Genomic DNA, 19,433 nt, shown 5'->3' on the forward strand with positions numbered 1-19,433 from the left:
TGCCAGGACCTCCCCACCCAGCTCCAATATGCCCAGAGCTGCGCTGGCCTTGTCACCCCAGTGAGCTGTCCAGATCACAAGGGTCCTGGTTGCCTTTCTGGGCAGAGAAGCAAGGACACCAAGTGGTCCCTAAAATAAGTACACACAGCAGAGATGTGGCTCATGTCAGGTGAGCAGGTGCACATGGGCTCGCCACCCCAGTCCCCAACCCTCTTGGGACTGTTCCTGCCAGTCCCCTGGCTGCCCCAGTGGCCCGTGCTCTCCCCTCGCCCCCTCCACACACCCTGGCTCCTCTCCTGCCAAGCCCCGCTGCAGTGGTGTTGGTTTTGCAGGGAGGGAGGCCTGATCCCCCAGCAGCTCTGCTCCCAGGGATTCCCTGCGCTCAGGGCTGACCCCCGTCCCGGGTATGGGTGTGGGGCACGGCTCCGGAGCGGGGAAGACCCCCATTCCCAGACATCCTTTTCTCTCAGCTCTGGAGGCTTGACTCCCCTTGAAAGGCCAGAAGCCTACCAGGGAAGGTGGGCTAGACATTCCCTGGTCCCTTTCATCTGCCTGGGCCTTCCCTCCAGCCTCTGTCCGCTTCCCAGCAGGCCACTTCCACAGACCTCCACGTGGTGGGGGGGGTTCCCTAGGGTCTGGATGCTGGAAGGAGGGACTTGGAACGCTAGAGCCTGCAGGGGAGGCTGGGTCAGGCCCTTGGGCTCAGTACTGACCCTTCAAGGCCTGGCCGCCCTTCCTCCCCAAGCCTGACACTCCTTCCACTTCCCCATTTCCCCCAGGGAAGGAGGCGACAAATGAGTGGTGAGGGGAGCCTTGTGGACGCTGTGAAATGGGGCGACTGTTGTTACCCCGAGGATGGGGCCAGGAGGAAGTGGAAGTTTAACAGGAGCCTAATTACAAGACCCGCTGGCCGCCCTGCGCCACTCTCGGGATCGGGAAGAGCTTGGGTGAGGGCTGGGTAATGCCTGGGTAGGCCACTCTGTCACCCCGATAATTAGGGTTCCTGGGGCTCCTCCCCAAGGCGGGGACCAGGCCCCCTCCCTCCCATAGAAATAACTCCGGCCGCGACTGGGCACTCATTGCACCTTCCTGCCACCCCGGGCAGTGTCTGGGCCCTCAGCCCCCCCCTCCCTCCACCTGTCCCCACACGCCCACCACCACCACCGGCCCCCGGGAAACCCAGCCCAGGCGGAGGAGACACCGAGCCTAGAGACATGGGAGTTCGAGGAGCACTCCACCTTCTGCTCGTGTGCCTGAGCCCAGGTATGCGGCTGGGCATCGGACAGGAACGCCCACACGACGCCGGGGCCCAGGGGGCAGGTAGAGGGGCATCGAGGGCCCTGCAGAGGAGCCTGGGGGTGGTCAGAGACACCTGCTGCCCGCCCGCGGTGCATATGGCCAAGGGCCTGTCCCCAGGAGAGCCCTGTGCCTGAGGGTTTGGGGCACGTGTCTGTGGGGCAGGAGATCCCGATGGATCTCGGCTGTGCCTCTGAGCCGTGCGGGGCTCAAACATGCATGCACATGTGCATGGGAGCCCAGGCCTGCCTGGGGGACTCGGGGCTCTGGGGGTGGGGCAGAGGGTCAGGTGAGCAGCAAAGCTGGAGGCGCCGAGGAGGAGCCTAGAAAGACCCTTCTCCTCGGCGTGTGCTGGTCCCAGACTGGGGACTCCCCAGCCCCAGGCTAGCATCAAGGGCCTGGAGGTGCTTGCCACGAGAAGGCAGAGCCTCGGCGTAGTCTGTGGGAGCAAGGACGGACCCTGCTCCAGGCCCCTGAGCTCTGAGAGGCCCTGGGGAGCGCCACACCCCTGGCATGAGGCCTGAGGAGGGCGAGGAGGGAGCTGCCCAGAGCCCCCTCACCCCGGCAGGGCACACCCGAGAGCAGGGCTGGGGAACAGATGCTGTGGCCGCCTGCCCGGACTGGGGCAAGTCCCAGCATGGGCCGTTCTGTGTGGGCCTCGCTGGAAATGGCTCCGAGACCCTCGGGGGTTCTGGATTTGGCAAGAGGGGCTTTGTGGGAGGAACTCCGGAAGGGGAGCACATTTTCAGCCTTTGTTCATGCTCGTGCGTGTGCGTGTGTGTACATGTGTGAGAGAGAGAGATTGAGAGAGAGACTGTATTGGCAACAAGGTGCTTGCAGAGCCCCCGGGCCGCTGCGAGCAGGTCGGCAGAGCCCACTCGGGACGCGTCCCTGTGTGTAGTGTGGGTGCGGGAGGGCAGAGCCCGTGCTCCAATACTCTCTCCTAAGGGCTGCCTGTTGTCCCCTCCCCAACCTCCAGAGGGAGGGCGAGCAGCTGGGGAAGCCGCTTGAGGATTCTTGGAGGGTTTACAAGCTGAGAGCAGGTAGTGCAGCGCCCACCCCGTGCCCTTGTGGGGGACCCTGCATGGCCACTGCCCCGTCCTCCCGCCCTCTCTGTGCCGACCAGCTCTCTCTCCCAGCCTGGCTTTCTTCCCTCGCTCGGGTCTCTCTCTTCTCTCCCATTTCCTGGAATATGTCCTTAACTGCCACTGCATGAGGGACCAAGGTGAGACAGCAGGAACGACTTCCTCAGGGGAGCATGAAGGGGTGTGGAAAGGCTGGAGCCCTGGGTGGAGGTTGAGAGGCTGGTGAGGCTGGCCCGGGACGGCGGAGGGTGGACGCACTCCCCTTCAGCCGGTCCCTCCTTCCCAATGCCCCGACCCTCCTGCCCACCAGCCCCCAGGGATGGGGACAGCTGGTCCCCTGGGGATGCGGACGGGCCTCAGGGCTGTGGGCTGCTCCCAGAAGCCCTTCCTCAGGGCGGAGCCTCTGCTCTCCACTGAGCCGGCCCATCGCTGGCTTGTCGCCTGCTGCCCGGGGAGCTGGGAGTCAGCACTAGGATCCTTATCTCAGGAGAGCGGGTGTTTTCTTGGCCTGGGGCTGGAGGAGGCATCCCTGGATCCCGTTAGTACCCAGGGGCCAGCCTGCCTGCTTCGGGTCCCTCTGGAAGCTATGGGGTTAGGGCCGCTGCCCGCCAGGGTCCCCGGGGGCAAGCTCAGTGATCCTTGAGGGCTCGGGGGCTGTTGAGAGGGCGCCTGCTGGCTCTCTAGAACTGGGTTAAGCTTCTGAAGATGTGTCTAGTCTTGAAGGAATGCACATGGGGACTCTGGGAGTGTGCGGCGGGTGTGTCTTCCGGGTGAATGCAAACTGGTGTCGGCGTGCGGCGGCAGGTCCGTCCCGGTCGGACCGTGTCCCCGTGGGCAGGGCGGTGGGACGGCACAGGTGCACAGCTGCATCTGGAAGCTTTGCCGAAGTGTGTGGCTGTGTGGCTGTGACCACGCATCGCTGCATGTGTATGTGGGACACACTGTCTACCAAGAACACAGGCCCCAGAAAGATCAAGGGAAGGGCAGAGCCAAATGAGAGGCTGAGACCTGAGACCAGGGCTGGGGCTCCAGAGGATTTGCTGGCTGTCCTGAGCATAGGAGGGGAGAGAGCCTGGCTGGGCCAGGGGCCTGGGAGGTGGAGCCCTCCTGCCCTGCTTGCCAAGGTTGGGGCCCTGGCACCCCCTCCCCCTTGGTCTTCCTCTCTGGGTCCAACCGGTCGGGGCTAGTGCTTGCCTGGGGCTTCAGGTTAGGGAGGGCAAGGAGCCCAGGCCCGAGCTTCCGGATCCTGGCCCCTCACCAGGGCTGACTCAGCGCAGCTCAGGCTGTTTGGAGTGGGAGGGGCCCCGAGTGGAGCGAGCAGGAGAGGGCGGCTACCCCGAGCCGCACCGTCACCGTGTACAGAGAAGGACACAAGTCCACGACGCCGTGTCACCACGCGAGGCTCTGACTGCGCTGCGGAGGCATGGGCCGTATTCCAGGCACACAGCCTCCCTCCCCATCAGACAAAAACCATCAGACAGGAGCCTGGCTACCTCCTGTCGTGCACGGGCACAGACAATGGCTCAGAGCACTGACACAGCGGGGCACACGCAGCCACACCCAGGCTTGTGGCCACAGGCACGCACGGTCACACACAGAGACACACACACAAGCATGACCGGCCTTCTGCTCCTCGGGACGGAGGCTGTGGTGGCCATCCTCCTAGAGCCAGTGAGCCTCCCTGGCTGGAGGAGACGGCTCTGCATGAGCCCGGCTTCTCCGTCAGAGCACTTAACGACTCTGGTTGTTTCATGCGCTCAAACACACACACGCACACACAGTCCTGTGTGCATAAGATACCCTGGTTATATGCAGGAGATCCCTACAGTACACTTGAGCAGCCACAAATACTCACAAGCACACAGTGTACACATGCACACACAATCATGCACGCACACACGTAAGCACATGTAACAGGCATACACATGCGAACAGTGTTCAGACGTAATCCCACACTAGTGTAGACTGTAGACATGTACACAAGTATGCGCAGACATGCACAGACCAATCCCTGCCTTCTCTCTCTCTCTCTCTCTCTCTCTCTCACACACACACACACGCACACACAGACACACACACACGATGGGGGCGGCTGCTCCTTCCTAGGGAACTCCACTGAGAACAGTGGAGAGAGGCGCTGGAGCTCACGCCCCCACTTCCCCGTCTTCTCCACCCCCATCTGCCCCTCCCCCAGCACTGCTGACTGCTGTGCGCATCAACGGGGATGGCCAGGAGGTCCTGTACCTGGCGGAAGGTGATAACGTGAGACTGGGCTGCCCCTACATCCTGGACCCTGAGGACTATGGTCCCAACGGACTGGACATCGAGTGGATGCAGCTCAATTCAGACCCCTCCCATCGGGAGAATGTCGTGAGTGTCTGGCTTAGGGTCCCCCCTACCCTGCACTTCACGGTGTCAACCCGGAGGGCTGCTGACACCCTCAGGGGAAAGGGAGGGCAGAGAAGCAAATGAAGACCTTGAACTTCCCCCACGGCCTCTCTGGGAAAGGGGACTGCAGGGGGGAGGGCTCTGCCATCACAAGCCACACCTCACCCGCCTTCCCCCACCTGCTGCAGAGGGCACTGGAGGCCTCAGGGCAGTCCCAGCCCGACCTTGCGCTTTCCAAAGCGCCTGATCGAATCCACTCTCACGCCCTCACCACGGGGTTCCGGGGTCGGGCATCATGACCACCATCGCTACCCTCCACAGGGACTCTGCGAAGTTCAGTGAGGCTCCTGAGGACTCTGAGCCACACGGGGCCCCTTGCTCTGCCTGTGTCACATGTCCCTGCTCTCCTCTTCCTCACAGTTCCTGAGCTACCAGGACAAGAGGATCAATCACGGCAACCTCCCCCACCTGCAGCAGAGGGTCCGCTTCGCCGCCTCGGACCCCAGCCAGTACGATGCCTCCATCAACCTCATGAACCTGCAGGTGTCGGACACGGCCACTTACGAGTGCAGGGTGAAGAAGACCACCATGGCCAGCCGGAAGGTCATCGTCACTGTCCAAGGTACCGCTGGGTGCCTCCGGGCGCCCCTGCCGCAGGCTGCGGCGCCTCCAGGCGGGGGCCCTGGCTCACACCTGCCCCGTTCTCCGTAGCACGGCCCGCGGTGCCCATGTGCTGGTCCGAGGGCCACATGACCCACGGCAACGACGTGGTGCTGAAGTGTTTTGCCAACGGCGGCACCCCACCGCTCTCCTACAAGTGGGCCAAGATCAGCGGGCACACCCACCCCTACCGCGCCGGCTCCTACCACTCCCAGCACAGCTTCCACTCTGAGCTCTCCTACCAGGAGTCCTTCCACAGCAACCTGAACCAAGGTGGGACTGGGCGAGCAGCGGGTCCCGGGGTGCAGACGGCAGGGTCTGGGACAGATAGGTAAGAGCGAGGCTCGGCTCCTGGATTCACCACTGGTTGGCGGCAAGACTCAGGCAAGCGGCTGCATGTTGCTCTGCCTTGGCTTCCCTCCCGCGGAAAAGGGATAATAACATCTACCTTCCAGGGCCCTGTGAGGAGGAAATGGGGGGGGTGGGGACTGGGAGAAGCTGCGCACGACTCACAACCAGAGAGTATCAGGGCTGGAGGGGCCTGTACAAATTCCCGGGTCTAATCTTCTTCTCCCTGTACAAAGAAGGACACCAAGGCCTGGCGGGGGGGGGGGGGGGGCGGGGGGGATGCATTTCCCTAAGGTCACAGAGTGAACGAAGGGTGTCTCTGTGCTGGGGCTGGGAGAGGGTGCCTTGCCTCTCTGTTTCAGCTGGGGGAAAGGGACTCACCAGGAGACTGGGGTGGGCCTCCGCCTTTCGGCCCCCGCAGCAGCCTAGGCCGGGGTGGTGCTCTCAGACACGGGGCCCCTGGGCCTCGCTCCAGCCCCCTGGCGCTCTTCCGTTTCAGGCCTGAACAACGGTGACCTGCTTCTGAAGGACATCTCCCGCGAGGATGACGGACTCTACCAGTGTACGGTGGCCAACCACGTGGGCTACAGTGTGTGTGTGGTGGAGGTGAAGGTCTCAGGTAGGTGCAGTGGCCGTGGCCCTGGGGGCCCAGGGACCAGAGGGCGGGGATGAGGGAACCTGGGCTGTGTTTGGAGCCTCCCCGCTGCCCCACCGGCTCTGGCAGCCCATTGCCATCAGTGCCTGAGGCTCTGCTGGGGGCGGCCGGGAAGCCCTGGGAGAAACATGCACCTAGCGCGGTCCTCACCCTTCCACACTGGGTGTCCCAGGGCCCTGAGATGGCCGGGGATCCTGGCTCTCCTTCCCACAGAGCGCCTGCCCTGGCCCCTCCCGGTGAGCGGGCTCCTGACCGTCCTCACTTCTCTCCACAGACTCCCGGCGCATAGGCATGATCATAGGCGCAGTGCTGGGCTCTCTGCTCATGCTGGCCTGTCTGATGGTGGGCATCTGGGGGCTCATCTGCTGCTGCTGCGGGGGCCCCGGGGCCGGCGGCGCCCGCGGTGCCTTCGGCTACGGCAACGGCGTTGGCGGCGGGGTCGGCGGCGGCGGGGCCTGCGGCGACTTGGCTAGTGAGATCAGGTAAAACCTGATGCATGCTGCATGCTGCCAAGCGGCGGGGGACCGGCGCCCTGCCCTCCTCACCCCCGCCTGCCACCGGCCGGCGGGACCCCCACCCCCACCCTGCCTGCCATCGCCAGGAGTGCTGGGACCGCAGCATGTCGACCTGCCACTCGTCTGGCTCCTCCCCCTCCCGCGCCGGTCTTCACCTCTACCCCCTGCCCTCCGTTTCCCTCCTGTCGGTGCACCTCTCTGTCCATCTCGTCTAGACTGTAAGCTCCTGGAGGGCAGGGTCTGCATTTTTGCGTGTTTCCCGTTTCGCGCCGGTGACAATTCTGGACATGCTTATTTAAGAAGAGTTAATAGTAAGAATAGTGCTAATAACATATTAGAAACCAACTAGTAATAAAAATAGAACAAGACTAGTCGTGCTAATGGCTGCAGTGCCCTGGGGTTGGAGGAAGGGACGGAGCAGGAGGTTGAGAGGCAGAGGTGTGGAGAAGAGAAAGCGAGAGGGCGAGGCTGGTGTTAGCTACGGAGAGAAGGACAGGTAAGGCCGCCCCTCCTGGGTCCCCGCGCCTCCCTCCCCGCGAAGGCGGGCGGCTGTGCGCACGTCAGACGGGGCCGCAGGGCGCCTGACGGGGCTGCCGGACAGGCTCTGTCTGCGGCGTGGAGACGGTGGCCCCGGGGTCGCCGGCCCGGAGGAGGCAGAGGAGTGCAGGTGGAGGCCGAGGGAGAGGCGAGGCGCAGGCGGAGGGAGGCGCGGGGCCGAGAGGCTGCCGGCGCCCCCGGCTCCCGCCAGGCCGTGCCCACGCCGCGCCCGGAGGAGCCCGCTCACCCGCCCGCCTGTTGTTTCCACAGAGAGGACGCCGAGGCGCCCGGGTGCAAGGCCAGCGGGCGCGGCCGCAGCGTCACCCACCTGCTGGGGTACCCGACGCAGACCGTCAGCCGCTCCCTGCGCCGCAAGTACGCGCCCCCGCCCTGCGGCGGCCCCGAGGATGTGGCCCTGGCGCCCTGCGCCGCCGCCGCCGCCGGCCCCTGCGAAGCGGGCCCCTCCCCGGTCTACGTCAAGGTCAAGAGCGCGGAGCCCGCCGACTGCGCCGAGGGGCCGCGGCAGCGCACCGACGGCCTCCTGGTGTGAGCGCGCCGCGGGGCCGCCCGCCCGCCGCTGGGAATGCGCTCGGCCCCGGGCCCGCCGCGCCCGCCCCGCGCCTCCCGGCCACCGGGGCCCGCGGCGCCTCCTCGGGGCCCGGGCGAGAGGGGCGCGGGGGCCGGGAGCGGGAGGGAGGGGGGCAGCGCCGAGCGCGGTCGAGGCGGAGGCCCGGCGTCTCCAGCCCAGCCGGAGGGCCCCGGGACCGGGGAGGGGGTGCGGGTCCGGACTGGCTGGTGGCGCGGGAGAGCTGAGCTCCCGGGCGGCAGTGTTAGCACAATAAAGCACCTGTAAGACCTCAAGACTGTGCCGGCTGTGGTTCCGCCGAGGGGCGGCGCGGGGGCGGGGGGGGGGGGGGGGACGCGGGCGGCTGCTCCCGGGCCGGGGCTGCGCTCCCGCCCTTCCTCCTGCGGGGGTCGGGAGTGGATGGGGCAACTGTACCCTCCGTCCCGCTTTCCCTTCCCATTCCGGAAGGTAGAGGAGGGCAACCGGGGCCCTGACCGCGGGGACCTCCCGAAGGTTCCCAGCCGTCCTCCGCCCACATCCACCTCCTCCTCCTTCCTCCTCTCTCCCGGGCGTCTGCCCGCGCTCTCAACCGCCAGGGAGGGTTTCAGAGCCCCACTCTGGGGTAGAAGACCTCTGAGGGCCTCTAAAGTGACCTCTCCCCACCCCGCCCCCTTTAATGGAAAACGGACAGACAGTTTTTGAGAACCCACTAAGGGCCAGGTGCTTTCCAATATTTTTGTCTTCTTTAATCGTTCCTTTAGTCGTATGATGTCGTGCGCTGTCCCCTCGAGCAGATGAAGAAACCAGGGCTTGAGGGATAGATATCTTGACCAAGGCCACAAAGGTAATGCAGGTGTTGAAGCAGACTCTTTGGCTCTAGGACCTCAGGCTGTCTCTTTGATATTTGAATTCCTGCTACAGCATTCCTGACAAATGATGCTCCGACCTCTTGCATACCTCCAGGGGCATCTTACTATCTCCCAAATCAGTCTCTTCGGCCTCTGACAGTCAGAGAGATATTTCTTCTATTGAACCCAGTGTTTGTTCCGTAGAACTTTTATCTCTTGGTCCACATTCTCTCAGGGAGCCCTAAACGTCCTATTTCCAAGTCCGCCTCCTCTAGGGGACCAAGGGGTTCGACTCCGTACAGGATGTCTGCAACAGGCAACAGCTGGAAGTGTGTCTGGTCCAGAGGCGGAGGGTCTGAGCACGGAGGGTAGAACAGGATTCTACCAGCTGCTGCCCAGCCACCTGCCTGTTGAGAGCCCAGGCCTTTCCTTCTCTTTGCCTCTTTTTCCTGGTAGGCTTCCTAATGCGCCCTGCTCCTCCCCTGGGACTGCATGAAGTGTGGGGTATGGCTGGACCTCAAAGTAGCCAGGTTCCAAGTTTCTAAACTGATAAATCCCTGAGCCCCTGCCTGGCTGGCTATACGCAACTATGAAGCCCTGCTGGTTGGCTTGGGTATTTGCCAAGGGACGAAGGCATGGCTGGCTCTGGCTTGCTGGAACTTGGGAAGAGAAAGGAGAGACAGTGGTGGGACTGAGGGAGCCAGGGACTAAAGCTATGGGGTGGGGTGGGTTCTTGGGGATGGGCGGGGTACAGGGGAAGGGGATCCAGTGGTTAGGGGCGTGGAGAACTGTAGGGATCGTGCACCCCTCATTGCCTTTGGACACATCCGTGAGCATCTGGAAGACGACTTGCTTGTGGGGAGAGTTACACCTTGGGCTGGGCACTGCGCCTGGCACACTTTTCCCCAAGGCAGGAGCCTGCACGGGATGACTTGCGGAAGGCTCTCCCAGTCTGAGGAGCCTCCAGCTCAGCCTCCTGGAAGTCGGAGAGGGACGGACTGACAGCCAACTTGCTGTTGAATGACATCGTCTTCCCCATTCCAGGAGCCAGGGAGCCGTGCTCGCTCAGACAGCCTTCATTTGAGGGTGAGGACAGTGAGGTCTGGCAAGAAAAGCTCATTATAAAGCAGTAAGAGAGACTTTAGGGAGGCTCTGGAAACGAATTCCCATAGGGTGACCCAGTGTGCCCTGGGGAAGTTCGTAAAGCCCAGGGGGGTGTTCGTTCAGTCCCACTGCCCGCCCCGCCGCGGTGAGTGGGAGAGGCGTCTGCCCCAGAGACCCCGGGGTCTCTTCTCCGTCCGCATGAGCCCTTGTCAGTGCTGGGGGAGAACCTTGTGGGGGTGAGTGTGTAATGGTGGCTTTGGGAATGGAGGGGGGAAAGGGGCAGGGGAGCCCCGATTGGTAGCTGGTGCCTTCTCTGAGATGTGCGTCCTGCCAGCGTGGACGTGGTGTCCCGGCACAGAGTGGGGGCGGCATGCAGAAGGACGCCCCTGTAGGCTAGTTGCACGAACCAGGTTCCACGGAAGCAAATGACCTCCGGCACCGAGACAGTACAGAGCCTTAGTAGGGGGTGCCTGGGTGGCTTGGTCAGGTAAGCGTCTGACTCTCCATTTCGGCTCAGGTCATGATCTCAGGGCTGTGAGATGGAGCCCCACGGCAGGCTCTGGATGGATTCTCTCTCCTGCTCTCTCTGTCCCCACCCCCACCCACTGCACATATGCTCGCTCTCTCTCAAAAAAAAAAAAAAAAAAAAAAAAAAAAGGAACCGTAGTAAGATAATTAGGCAGTGATGAGTTCTGAGTACTTACCTCTTTTGTTTTAATGTCATTTAATTGTAAACTTATAGAAATTAATTTTAATAATGGCTGCATTTAACAACAGGCTGGTAAATTTTAGGTGGGCCATGTCACTATGCAAGCAGATGGCTGTGCACCCAGATGCTGCCTCAGGAGAGGGAATCCCAAGAACAGTCCTGATTCTTCCATGGTTTTCCGTGGAGACACTAGCGGCACAAAGTCTCTCGTCTCCTTTCGGCTTCTTGTGCTGCTCTCTGTGTCTCTCCCCAGCCTTGCCAGAGTGGGAGGCCAGCTCCTCTGCTCACTGAAAAATGAGATCATTTTTGTGTCCCTGGTCACCTTCAGGGTGACCACAGAGCTCCTAGCTTGTCATCCACAGAATTCCCGTGAACCTGTCTCCCAGGATACCCTGGGAAATCTATTCAGGAGACACCGGGTCCCTCCCGACTCAGTTCCTCCTGAGTCTCTCCAGGTTTTAGGTAGTGATGCTCTAGTCATCCTCTTATAAGCCGCCAAGTCTCAAGAATGGAATCCTGGTGAATTTTCTTCTCTGGGTTCCGGTCAGAGTAAGTCAGCATCGTGTGGCCCAATGTCTGGCGAGTGCTCTGGGCCCACAGACTCTGGTGGTGACTCTGGGAGGGACTGGCGGTTTTCCGGCCTCCCTGGAAACCCAGGGGTTTTGAGAATTACACAGTCACAGTCTGGAGGCAGGGGACGGTGCCGGGTGCTTCCCGGGAATATCTCCGGAAAGTCCTGCTTGCTGTCTGGACTGTGCCCCAGCCGCTCTGCCTCGATCTCTCATTTATTCCTGGGGTGTGGACACAGAACCCGTTCCAGTCAGTTTCTTGCAGTCCCATCAGGAGGGACGTGCAGAAGGGACAGAGCCTCGAGGGCAGTGGGACAGTGCAGGCCGGGTGGAACCACGCTGCTCTCTCTCGGTCAGGCTGGGGGAGCTCGGGCATTGTGCCGGCCAGTGAGGCTGGACAAGGCAGCCTGGCTGGGGCCATGGCAGGCCTGCAGGGAGGGAGATGGATGGAATGAAGCCTTGGGGTTGAACTTGAAGGTGACTGACCACCTTGCTGGACAAGGCAGCCTGGCGCCACCCACATGGCCTTCCTGCATGAGCTTTGGGAGGACAGGGTGGGGCACCGCGTGCCAGGAAGGGGACTGGAGCCCTAGGCCAAGTCAGGAAACAGAGAGGAGCGGGATGGGGTGACTCTAGGGGCTGAGTCCCCCAGGGATGACGGACCCATGGTGGGTGTCTTGGGGGAAAAAGAAGAAAGGGGAGGGGAAGAAAACTTGTGATAAGTACGTGTGAGTTCGTCTTGTTCACACCTGCAGAGGAAAAGACCTCTGTTCTGCAGAGACCTGAGTTCACAGTTGTGTCATAGGCCCCCAAACCTCCTCTTCTTCCTCTGTAAAATGAAACAGTAACAGGGCTGATGCGTGTGAATGCTTATCCCAGAGCCTGGTGCATTGCTGGGGCTCTGCAAATGGCTGGCCCCCGGGCCCCCAGCCCTCAGTATGGAAGTTCATACTTATAAATTTGAAATTTCATGGAATTTCAAGAAGGCAGGCTTGCTGGCAGACGTCCAACCACACACAGAGTGGGGGCTGGGGCCAGGGCAGGCCTGCAGGGAGGGAGATGGGAGGAACGAAGCCTTGGGGTTGAACTTGAAGGCGACTGACCCTCTGGGGGAGGAGATGAGGATCCAGCAAGCCGCAAATAAGCAGGAGAACCAGGAGTCCACAGGCGGGTATTCATATTGATGACAATGCTCGTTAGGAATAACGATGCTAATAATAACAGGAAGCACCAGAAACACAAGCTCAGCGGGGACCGGAGTCAAGCCTGGGGCCACCACCCTGGGCGTGCCCTCCCGGGCTCTTTCTAGTCTACCCCCTGGCTCTCCGCGGCGCCAGCACTCAGGCCCGCCGTGGGCCCCCCTACCCCCAGCACTGACCTCCACAGCGCCTCCCAGGGGTGCAGTCTCTGCTGAGGGGTCCCCACGCCCCTCCCGAAGCTGAGGAGGGACCCTCCCAGCAGGGGCCGTAGAGATTTTGTCTAGCATTTTTGGGAGAATCAGTTCAGTCTCGGAAGTGAGCTCCTTCAGCTCAGGACCGGTCCCACTTCCTGCCTGTCTCCACCTGTCAGTCCCCCGAGGGCATCCCCGGTCCCGAGCTCCGCCCCCTCTCCCGCTGGGAGGCCGCGGGCCCCTCCCGGCAAGGACCCGCCTCCACAGGCTCCGGGACTCCGCAAACTCCCAATCCGGGGCCTCCACCTCCAGCCTCCGCCGGCCTCCGCGCTTCCCCAGCCACACTTCCTGCTCCCTCCCCTCCCCCTCCCCTCCCCCCTCTCCTCCCCCCTCCCTTTCCTCCCCTCTCCCCCTCACCCCCCCTCTTTTTCTCAGACAGCATCGTCTTAGGAGACAGAATGACCATATTGGGTTCTATTATCCCAGGCTCTACTGGGCTCCCAGAGAAGGGCAAGTGGTGTTGACTTACCTGTGAGCTGTCCTGGACTGTGCTGCCACACTCCCATCTCCATGAGACCAGGCTCCCCCCGGAAGGCAGAGCTGGGTCACCTCCTTTCTCAGTATCTACTCCCTTCAAGATCCCACAGGTGCCCCAGGCTTCCCAGGCCAGGGCACCGGGCCGGGCTCTCCCGGGCAGGTGGCTGGGCCCGGAGCCTTTGGCCAGCAGGCTCTGCGGAAGCCGTTCCCGGTAGGGCGGGGGCTTCTCCTTCCCAGCTCATGAAGGACTTGAGGAAGTGGATGTTCACGATCATCGCCCTCACAAACCTGCTTGGTCGGGAGCGGAAACTGCTGTTGTAACTTTGCTCCTGGATTCCTTCCTTTCAACGCCCAGGAGCCTCGCCAGGAGCATAGCGCAGGCTGCGAGAAAGTGAGCCTCGGCGGCGGGCACCATTTCCTCCCTAGCTCTCTACCTGCCCCGCTGAAGCCCGTGTGCCCATAGCACCCAGACTTGCGCACCGAGGCTGGACCTCCCTCCGACGCCCCCTCACTGCCTGCTTGGAGCACGCCCAGACCCTGCCTGCCCCCCCCATCTGCTCCGGGCAGTCTTCCCCACTGCGTCTGAGGGCAGCTCTGTCCCCCAGCTCCTCTCCCCCTGCGCACCCACGGTCAGAAGCCCAGCTGACCCTACCTTCAGAGTCCATCCAGGGTCCCACCCCCCTCTCCTCCCTCGCGGGCTCCCAGCCTGGGTTCCGGCAACAGTGCCAGGGCTGGGCCCCCGCTCATGCCCACCTCCACTTCGTTCTCAGCAGGGAAGCCAGCATCCTACTTAGGCCGTTCTTCTGCTCAAAATGCTGAAACGGCTTCCCATTTGACTCAGAGCCAAGGCTGAGGTCCTCACACTGGTCCTCCGGACCCTGCCTGGTGCCTCAGGGACCTACCCTATGGCCCTTCTCCCCTCGGCTCTCCACCACCCTATGCCCGAGCCACACTGGCCCTTGCTTCGTGAACAGCGCAGGGGCTCAGCCCACGAGGTCCCTTTGCCCAGAACGGCTTTGCTCCAGGTTTCCCAACGGCTAACGCCTCACCTCTTCCAAGTCTGTTCAGTGCTCTCACGGAGCCTTCGTTGAGGTCGGAGGGCCTTCTGCCCACACTCCAGATGGCCCTACCCCCTCTCTGTTGTTCTTTAGCCCTGAGAGCGCCTCCCCCCCACATGCTCTCATGGTTTCACTAACTGACACCCCCGCCCGTCACCTCCGTGGGGGTGGGCATCTGTGTTTTACTCACTCGTGCACCTAAGATGCAAGAAAATCCCAGGCGCGTAGGAGGCACGCCATGCATTTTGTTTCAAAGATTTCTGGGGGCTGGGGGGAGACAGGCACGCTGCGGCAGGGGGCCCGCGAGGCGAGGGGGTGATGGGAAGCAGCTTGTCTCCTCCCCAGCGGCTCTGAGCTCCCTCAGGCCCAGAAGGCTGCCTGAGCCCGGCTGTGGGCGGGTGGCACCACGGGAAGGGTGCCGTCCAGACATAAAACCTCCCCCCCAAGACTCCTGGCTTCCCCAGCGGAGGGCATGTCTGGAGAACAGCCCCTCACTGTCCGCCCGCACCACAGCCCACCCCCTGGGAAAATTCCAGAATTATGCTTGTGACCCTCGATTTCGTTCCCTGCAAGGCTGGGGTGGGGGTGCTCTGAGGTCCGTGGAGGGAAAGGTCCTGGGGATGGGGGTACCTGGGGTCGGCTTCAGAGCTTGGGTAGGAGGGCAGGATGGATAGCGGGCTGTATTCTCCCTGGGAGGGGCAGGAGGAGCCTGGAGAAAGGGGAGGAGTGCCTGACGGGCTCGGGGTCAGGGGGCAGCCGGCTACCTGGGACGGAAGGTGCGGGTCGGGCTGCTGGTGGGTGAGTCGTTTCCCCCATAAGGCCTTGCTGGGGAGAGGCCAGGCACGTGTCCTCTTGGATGCTGGCCAGAGAGGGGTAGGGGTGCGGGTGAGGAAGGTGTTTCCGCCTCCATCCTGCAGGCTGAAGAACCTCATTTCTTCTGCTGAAAATCGTCCAGTGAGGCCTCATCCCTCGGGGACTGCAGCTTCCTCTCCACCTTCCCCTGCCTCCCGACCCGGTCAGCATAGGACCCTTCCTCTTCTGGGTAAGGTGGCGGACCAGGAGGGAGGCGCCAATCTCATGGCCCGGCTGAGGCTTTGCTGGTCCCTCAGGCAAAGAGGCAACTTGGTGATGGGCTGTTTGCCTGCCCTTCAAACTGCGTGGTTGGACAGCCTCACGGGAGGCTGAGTGTGAGGGGTCAGGATGTCCACTAGGGCCAGTGGTGGCCAGGTGGCCATGGCTCCAAGGGATGGGCCACAGCAGACCGCCAGTCCCCTCCTTTGCCCACCTAAGAACACCCGTACCCCAGAGCCCTGACTCCTGCACCCCTGACTCTCCCCTCCCCGCCCCCCCTCCCCCAGGCACTCACTGACCCCTCAGGAGAATATGGGACATTTCCGGCCCGGAGTGGCCGCGTAACACACATATTCCCTGTGTTGCCCATTCCAGCTCGTGTTGAGACCCCAGGCAGGCAGGGGCTGGCCTCCATTCTGGGGGGCTGCACCCTCCCTACCATTTGCCGAGGCACTCCAGAGCCTTCTCTCACCAGCCAGCCTGACCCTGAGGTGTCGGTGTCCTTTGCTCCCTGTGGGAGCGGCTTAACCCACGGACGGTTGCGGTGACTGTCGCTTCCCGGAGGTGTCTGAGCGTGCCTGGAGCCCCTCGCCGGGGAAAACTCTCCGGAGCAGCCCCGGGGGGCTCCACGTGGGCGGTCCGCGTGGGACTCAGGACGCCTGGGCCCCGGGTAGGCGAGAGCGCCTTCCCTGACCCCTGTCCGCAGCCAGGCTGTCCCAGCGTCCGTCTCCGTCGGCTTCCCGCGCGGCCATTCTTCCCGAGGCCGCCCGAGGGAGCTTTTGAACACGCAGGTCTGGTCCTGTCCTTTCCCTTCTTAAAACTCTTCAGTGGCCTCCTTTTACGTGAGAATTAAATTTTAAATCCGACCGTGTCCTACCAGACCCTGCACGGGCTCGCCTCTGCCCTTGCCTCCTCCCCGCGGCCCCTCCGCGCTGCCCTCTGGCCGGGCGAGGAGGCTGCAGACACCCCGCTGAGCCAGGAGCTTTCCAGAGGGCCTTTCAGGGGGCCGGTCCTCAGCACGGCAGGCCTCCCCGCTCTGCTCCGTGACCCTCGGTGACTCCTGTCCCCGCAGGACTCTGCGTGGGCCGGTCCTCGGAGACAGCTGTGTATCGCCCTGTGCCAGAACCAACTTTCTCCCTCGTCATTCTAGCTTGCTGTTTTCTCTTCTTCTCTGTGGAGCTTAACACAATTTTAATTAAACATTGTGTGTATTTGTATTTTTTAAAGGTTTTACTTATGAGGGCACCTGCGTGGCTCAGTCAGTTGAACCTCTGCCTGCAGCTCAGGTCCTGGTCCCGCCCCGGGTAGGGCTCCTGGCTCAGCGAGAGAGCATCTGCTCCATGTCTAAGCTCTACACTGAGACCCACAGATCCAGGATTCTGGATTCCTAGAGCGTGTTCTAGAAAAGCAAGAGAGAGCTCCAGGTGGAGGGGCCTCAGCTCCATGCCCGTGGGGGAGCGTCCCGGCACTGTGCGCCCAGGGCAGTGACCCCCTTGCCTGGGTGCCAGGGGGTTACTCTCTGTGCTCACAGCCTCTGGGAACAACTGGACAGGGCTGGGACAGGCAGACAGCCTGCTCTACCTGTTCTTGTCACACACAAGCCCCAGAAGAAGGGACTGTCCAGGAACAGCTGCCCCGAGTCAGCTGGGCCTCTAGCGGCTGACTCCTGCCTTCCTTCAGGTGTGCAGCTCCCTCTTGTGTGAGTCCTAGGTGAGCACTCTGTGTCCCTTTTGTGTTCTACCAGGAGGGGAGCCTAGGGACAGACACCTGCCAGCCTGGGAACACAGGGAGCCCACACCCTAATGCCATGCTAGGACACCTGACCCAGGAATCCCCCGGCCTTATCTTCTTCAATCCCTGCTCAGTGAAGCTTTGCTCCCAGCCAGAGTCTCCGTCCCTTCCTTGGCTTCCTTCGGGGACCTGCCTGGTCTTCCCTGGGGACAAAGTTCTCATAGGCTAGGAGCTGACTTTGGGCACAGGCTGGGGGTCGTATTACCGTTGTTGGCACATTGCTTCCCCCATCGGCTGTGAGCTCTTTGGGGGCGGGGGGGGGGGAGATTCCAGTACTCAGACTTCTTGGAAACCCGGTGGGTGCTGGGGCGCCGGGGGGCAGCGGGTGAGTGGGCAGCCCTGACCGAACGGACACCAACGCACATTTTCTTCCCTCCCTATGCCAGTTCATACTTTTATCCTTGATTTTGTTAAACCAACCAACACCCCTTCTGACAAGATGTTTTGCAACCCTCCTCCATCCCCTAGAGGGAGGATTCTTGACCCCAGCTAAGCTGATCAACCTAGATCTGTTTTTTTGGGAATTTTAACCTCCAGGGAGCCATCAGGGAACAGAAACAGAACAGATTTATTCCATGGTGGCCCCGAGGAGGTTGTCCCTAAGCCACCTGGCTGTGCCCTGGTTCCTTGGTGTTTTCTTTGGTTCTCGAACATGATGCACTGAATGTTTGTGTCCCCCTCAAGTTCATAGGCTGAAAACTCGTTCCCAAAGTGATGGTATTTGGAGGTGGGACCTTTGGGAGGAGACGAGGTCCCGAGGTGGAGCCCCATGAGTGGGGGGAGTGACCTTAGAAAAGAGACCCTGGAGAGCTCCCTCACCCCTTCTGCCCCATGAGGACATAGTGGGAAGGTGGGTGTCTGTCCGTGAACCAGGAAACAGGCTCTCACCAGACCCCGAACCAGCCAGCGCCTTGACCCTGGGCTTCCCAGCCTCCAGAACCACCAGCAATAAGCGTCTGTGGTTTATAATGTGCCCAGACGACAGTATTCTTTTACAGCAGCCTGAACTGACAAGGACCCTGGGCTACTACAACTTTCTGAACATTTCCTTCTCCTGCTTTAGTTAAAACCAGAGCTGGTTTCTGTTCCTTGCATCCGAAGAACCCCGATGCCAGGAGTTTTCACTTTATTCTTAGATATTCCAAAGAACAGGATCGTTCCAGCGGCCAAAGGTGTGATATTGACTTATTTGGCTGAAGTCGTGCTGTTCGGCGCGTCCTTGGCCGTGGCATCCCTCCTTTCTGCCGACCTCGCCTTCTTTTCGGCTCCGATGCCTCCCCCCGAGCCGCACGCTGTGGGCAGGGCCGAGGGAAGGAGGCTGGGAGGAGTCTCGGTTGCAGGAAGCTGGCGTGTTTCCCACACACGAGTCGACTCCGTTCATTGGCTTCCTTTATTCCATGCTTCCCTCATTCTCTCCATCCGCCCTTTATAATTCGTTTGTGATGTGGGGAGGATCTTAGGGTTGTCTACGGCAGGAATGGCCAATAGGTTTCGTCTTGACTCCCAACCTCAATTAATTGGCCCGAGTCACTTGAGCGTCGTGCTGCCTGTGGACTCCGCGGGGAAGAATGTGTCCTCACTACTCCTGCATGCCCGACAGGGTCCTGGAGGGCGGGAGTCTGTGTGCACGTACCGCACGTTTGTCCTTCCTGAGCTAATGCAACTCCCCACCTGATAGGAAAAGTCTCTCGTCTGCCACTGCTCTGAGATGGTTTCAGCTTCAGCGCGTTCACGGAAGCCGCTCGCCTTGTGTGGGGCTTCCTCCGTTTGTCGGAAGTCCTCCCTGGCGGTATAGGGTGCAGGGGGCAGGGCTGGGCGGACGAGATAAACCTCCCCTTAATTCCGCTTCTGCCAGCGACCAGCTATGTAATTATGAGGAAAAATAGTTTCTCTGGACCTCGGCTTCCCGCCTGAGAAATGAAGAACTTGAACTGAGAAACCACAAGATTCCCTTCCAGCTGTAAGATCCTATTACTCGTGTGAGTCATCGTCTGCTCTCGGGGGGCCCTATCCAGGGGCCTCTGTTGTACATCCTGGCGGTGCGAGAGCCCTTCAGACCACAGGGGGACCTTCTGAGTCCTTTGCCGTAGGCTCCGTAGGACCAGTTTCTTTAATCGTTTTTTCACAGGGTGAGGTCTCTAGACTTTTCTCCATGTGGGTCATTCTCTTCTCGACCCTTGAGTTGAGTATCCCTGCCACTTGCCACGTGCTCGGCCTGCTCCCCCGTCCCTGGCAGACGGGGCCCACGCAGACCACGGCACAGCCCGAGGGGAGGCACCGCTGAAACCTTCCCGGGTCTGGGGTTGG

General features: G+C 61.7%; 1 protein-coding gene across 1 annotated transcript; it reads left to right on the top strand.

The window, feature by feature from the left end:
• Window positions 1–1,809: 1,809 nt before the first annotated feature.
• VSIG8 (V-set and immunoglobulin domain containing 8) lies at window positions 1,810–8,361 on the top strand. Its single transcript, XM_059145401.1, has 8 exons — window positions 1,810–2,010; window positions 2,276–2,339; window positions 4,576–4,751; window positions 5,190–5,391; window positions 5,481–5,702; window positions 6,277–6,396; window positions 6,707–6,914; window positions 7,755–8,361. Exons 1-8 carry the CDS (start codon window positions 1,810–1,812, stop codon window positions 8,032–8,034), a joined length of 1,473 nt encoding a protein of 490 aa, XP_059001384.1. The 3' UTR covers window positions 8,035–8,361.
• Window positions 8,362–19,433: the final 11,072 nt, after the last annotated feature.

The sequence above is a fragment of the Mustela lutreola genome, chromosome 14 (assembly GCF_030435805.1).
Source record: "Mustela lutreola isolate mMusLut2 chromosome 14, mMusLut2.pri, whole genome shotgun sequence".
NCBI classification, from domain to species: Eukaryota; Metazoa; Chordata; class Mammalia; order Carnivora; family Mustelidae; genus Mustela; species Mustela lutreola.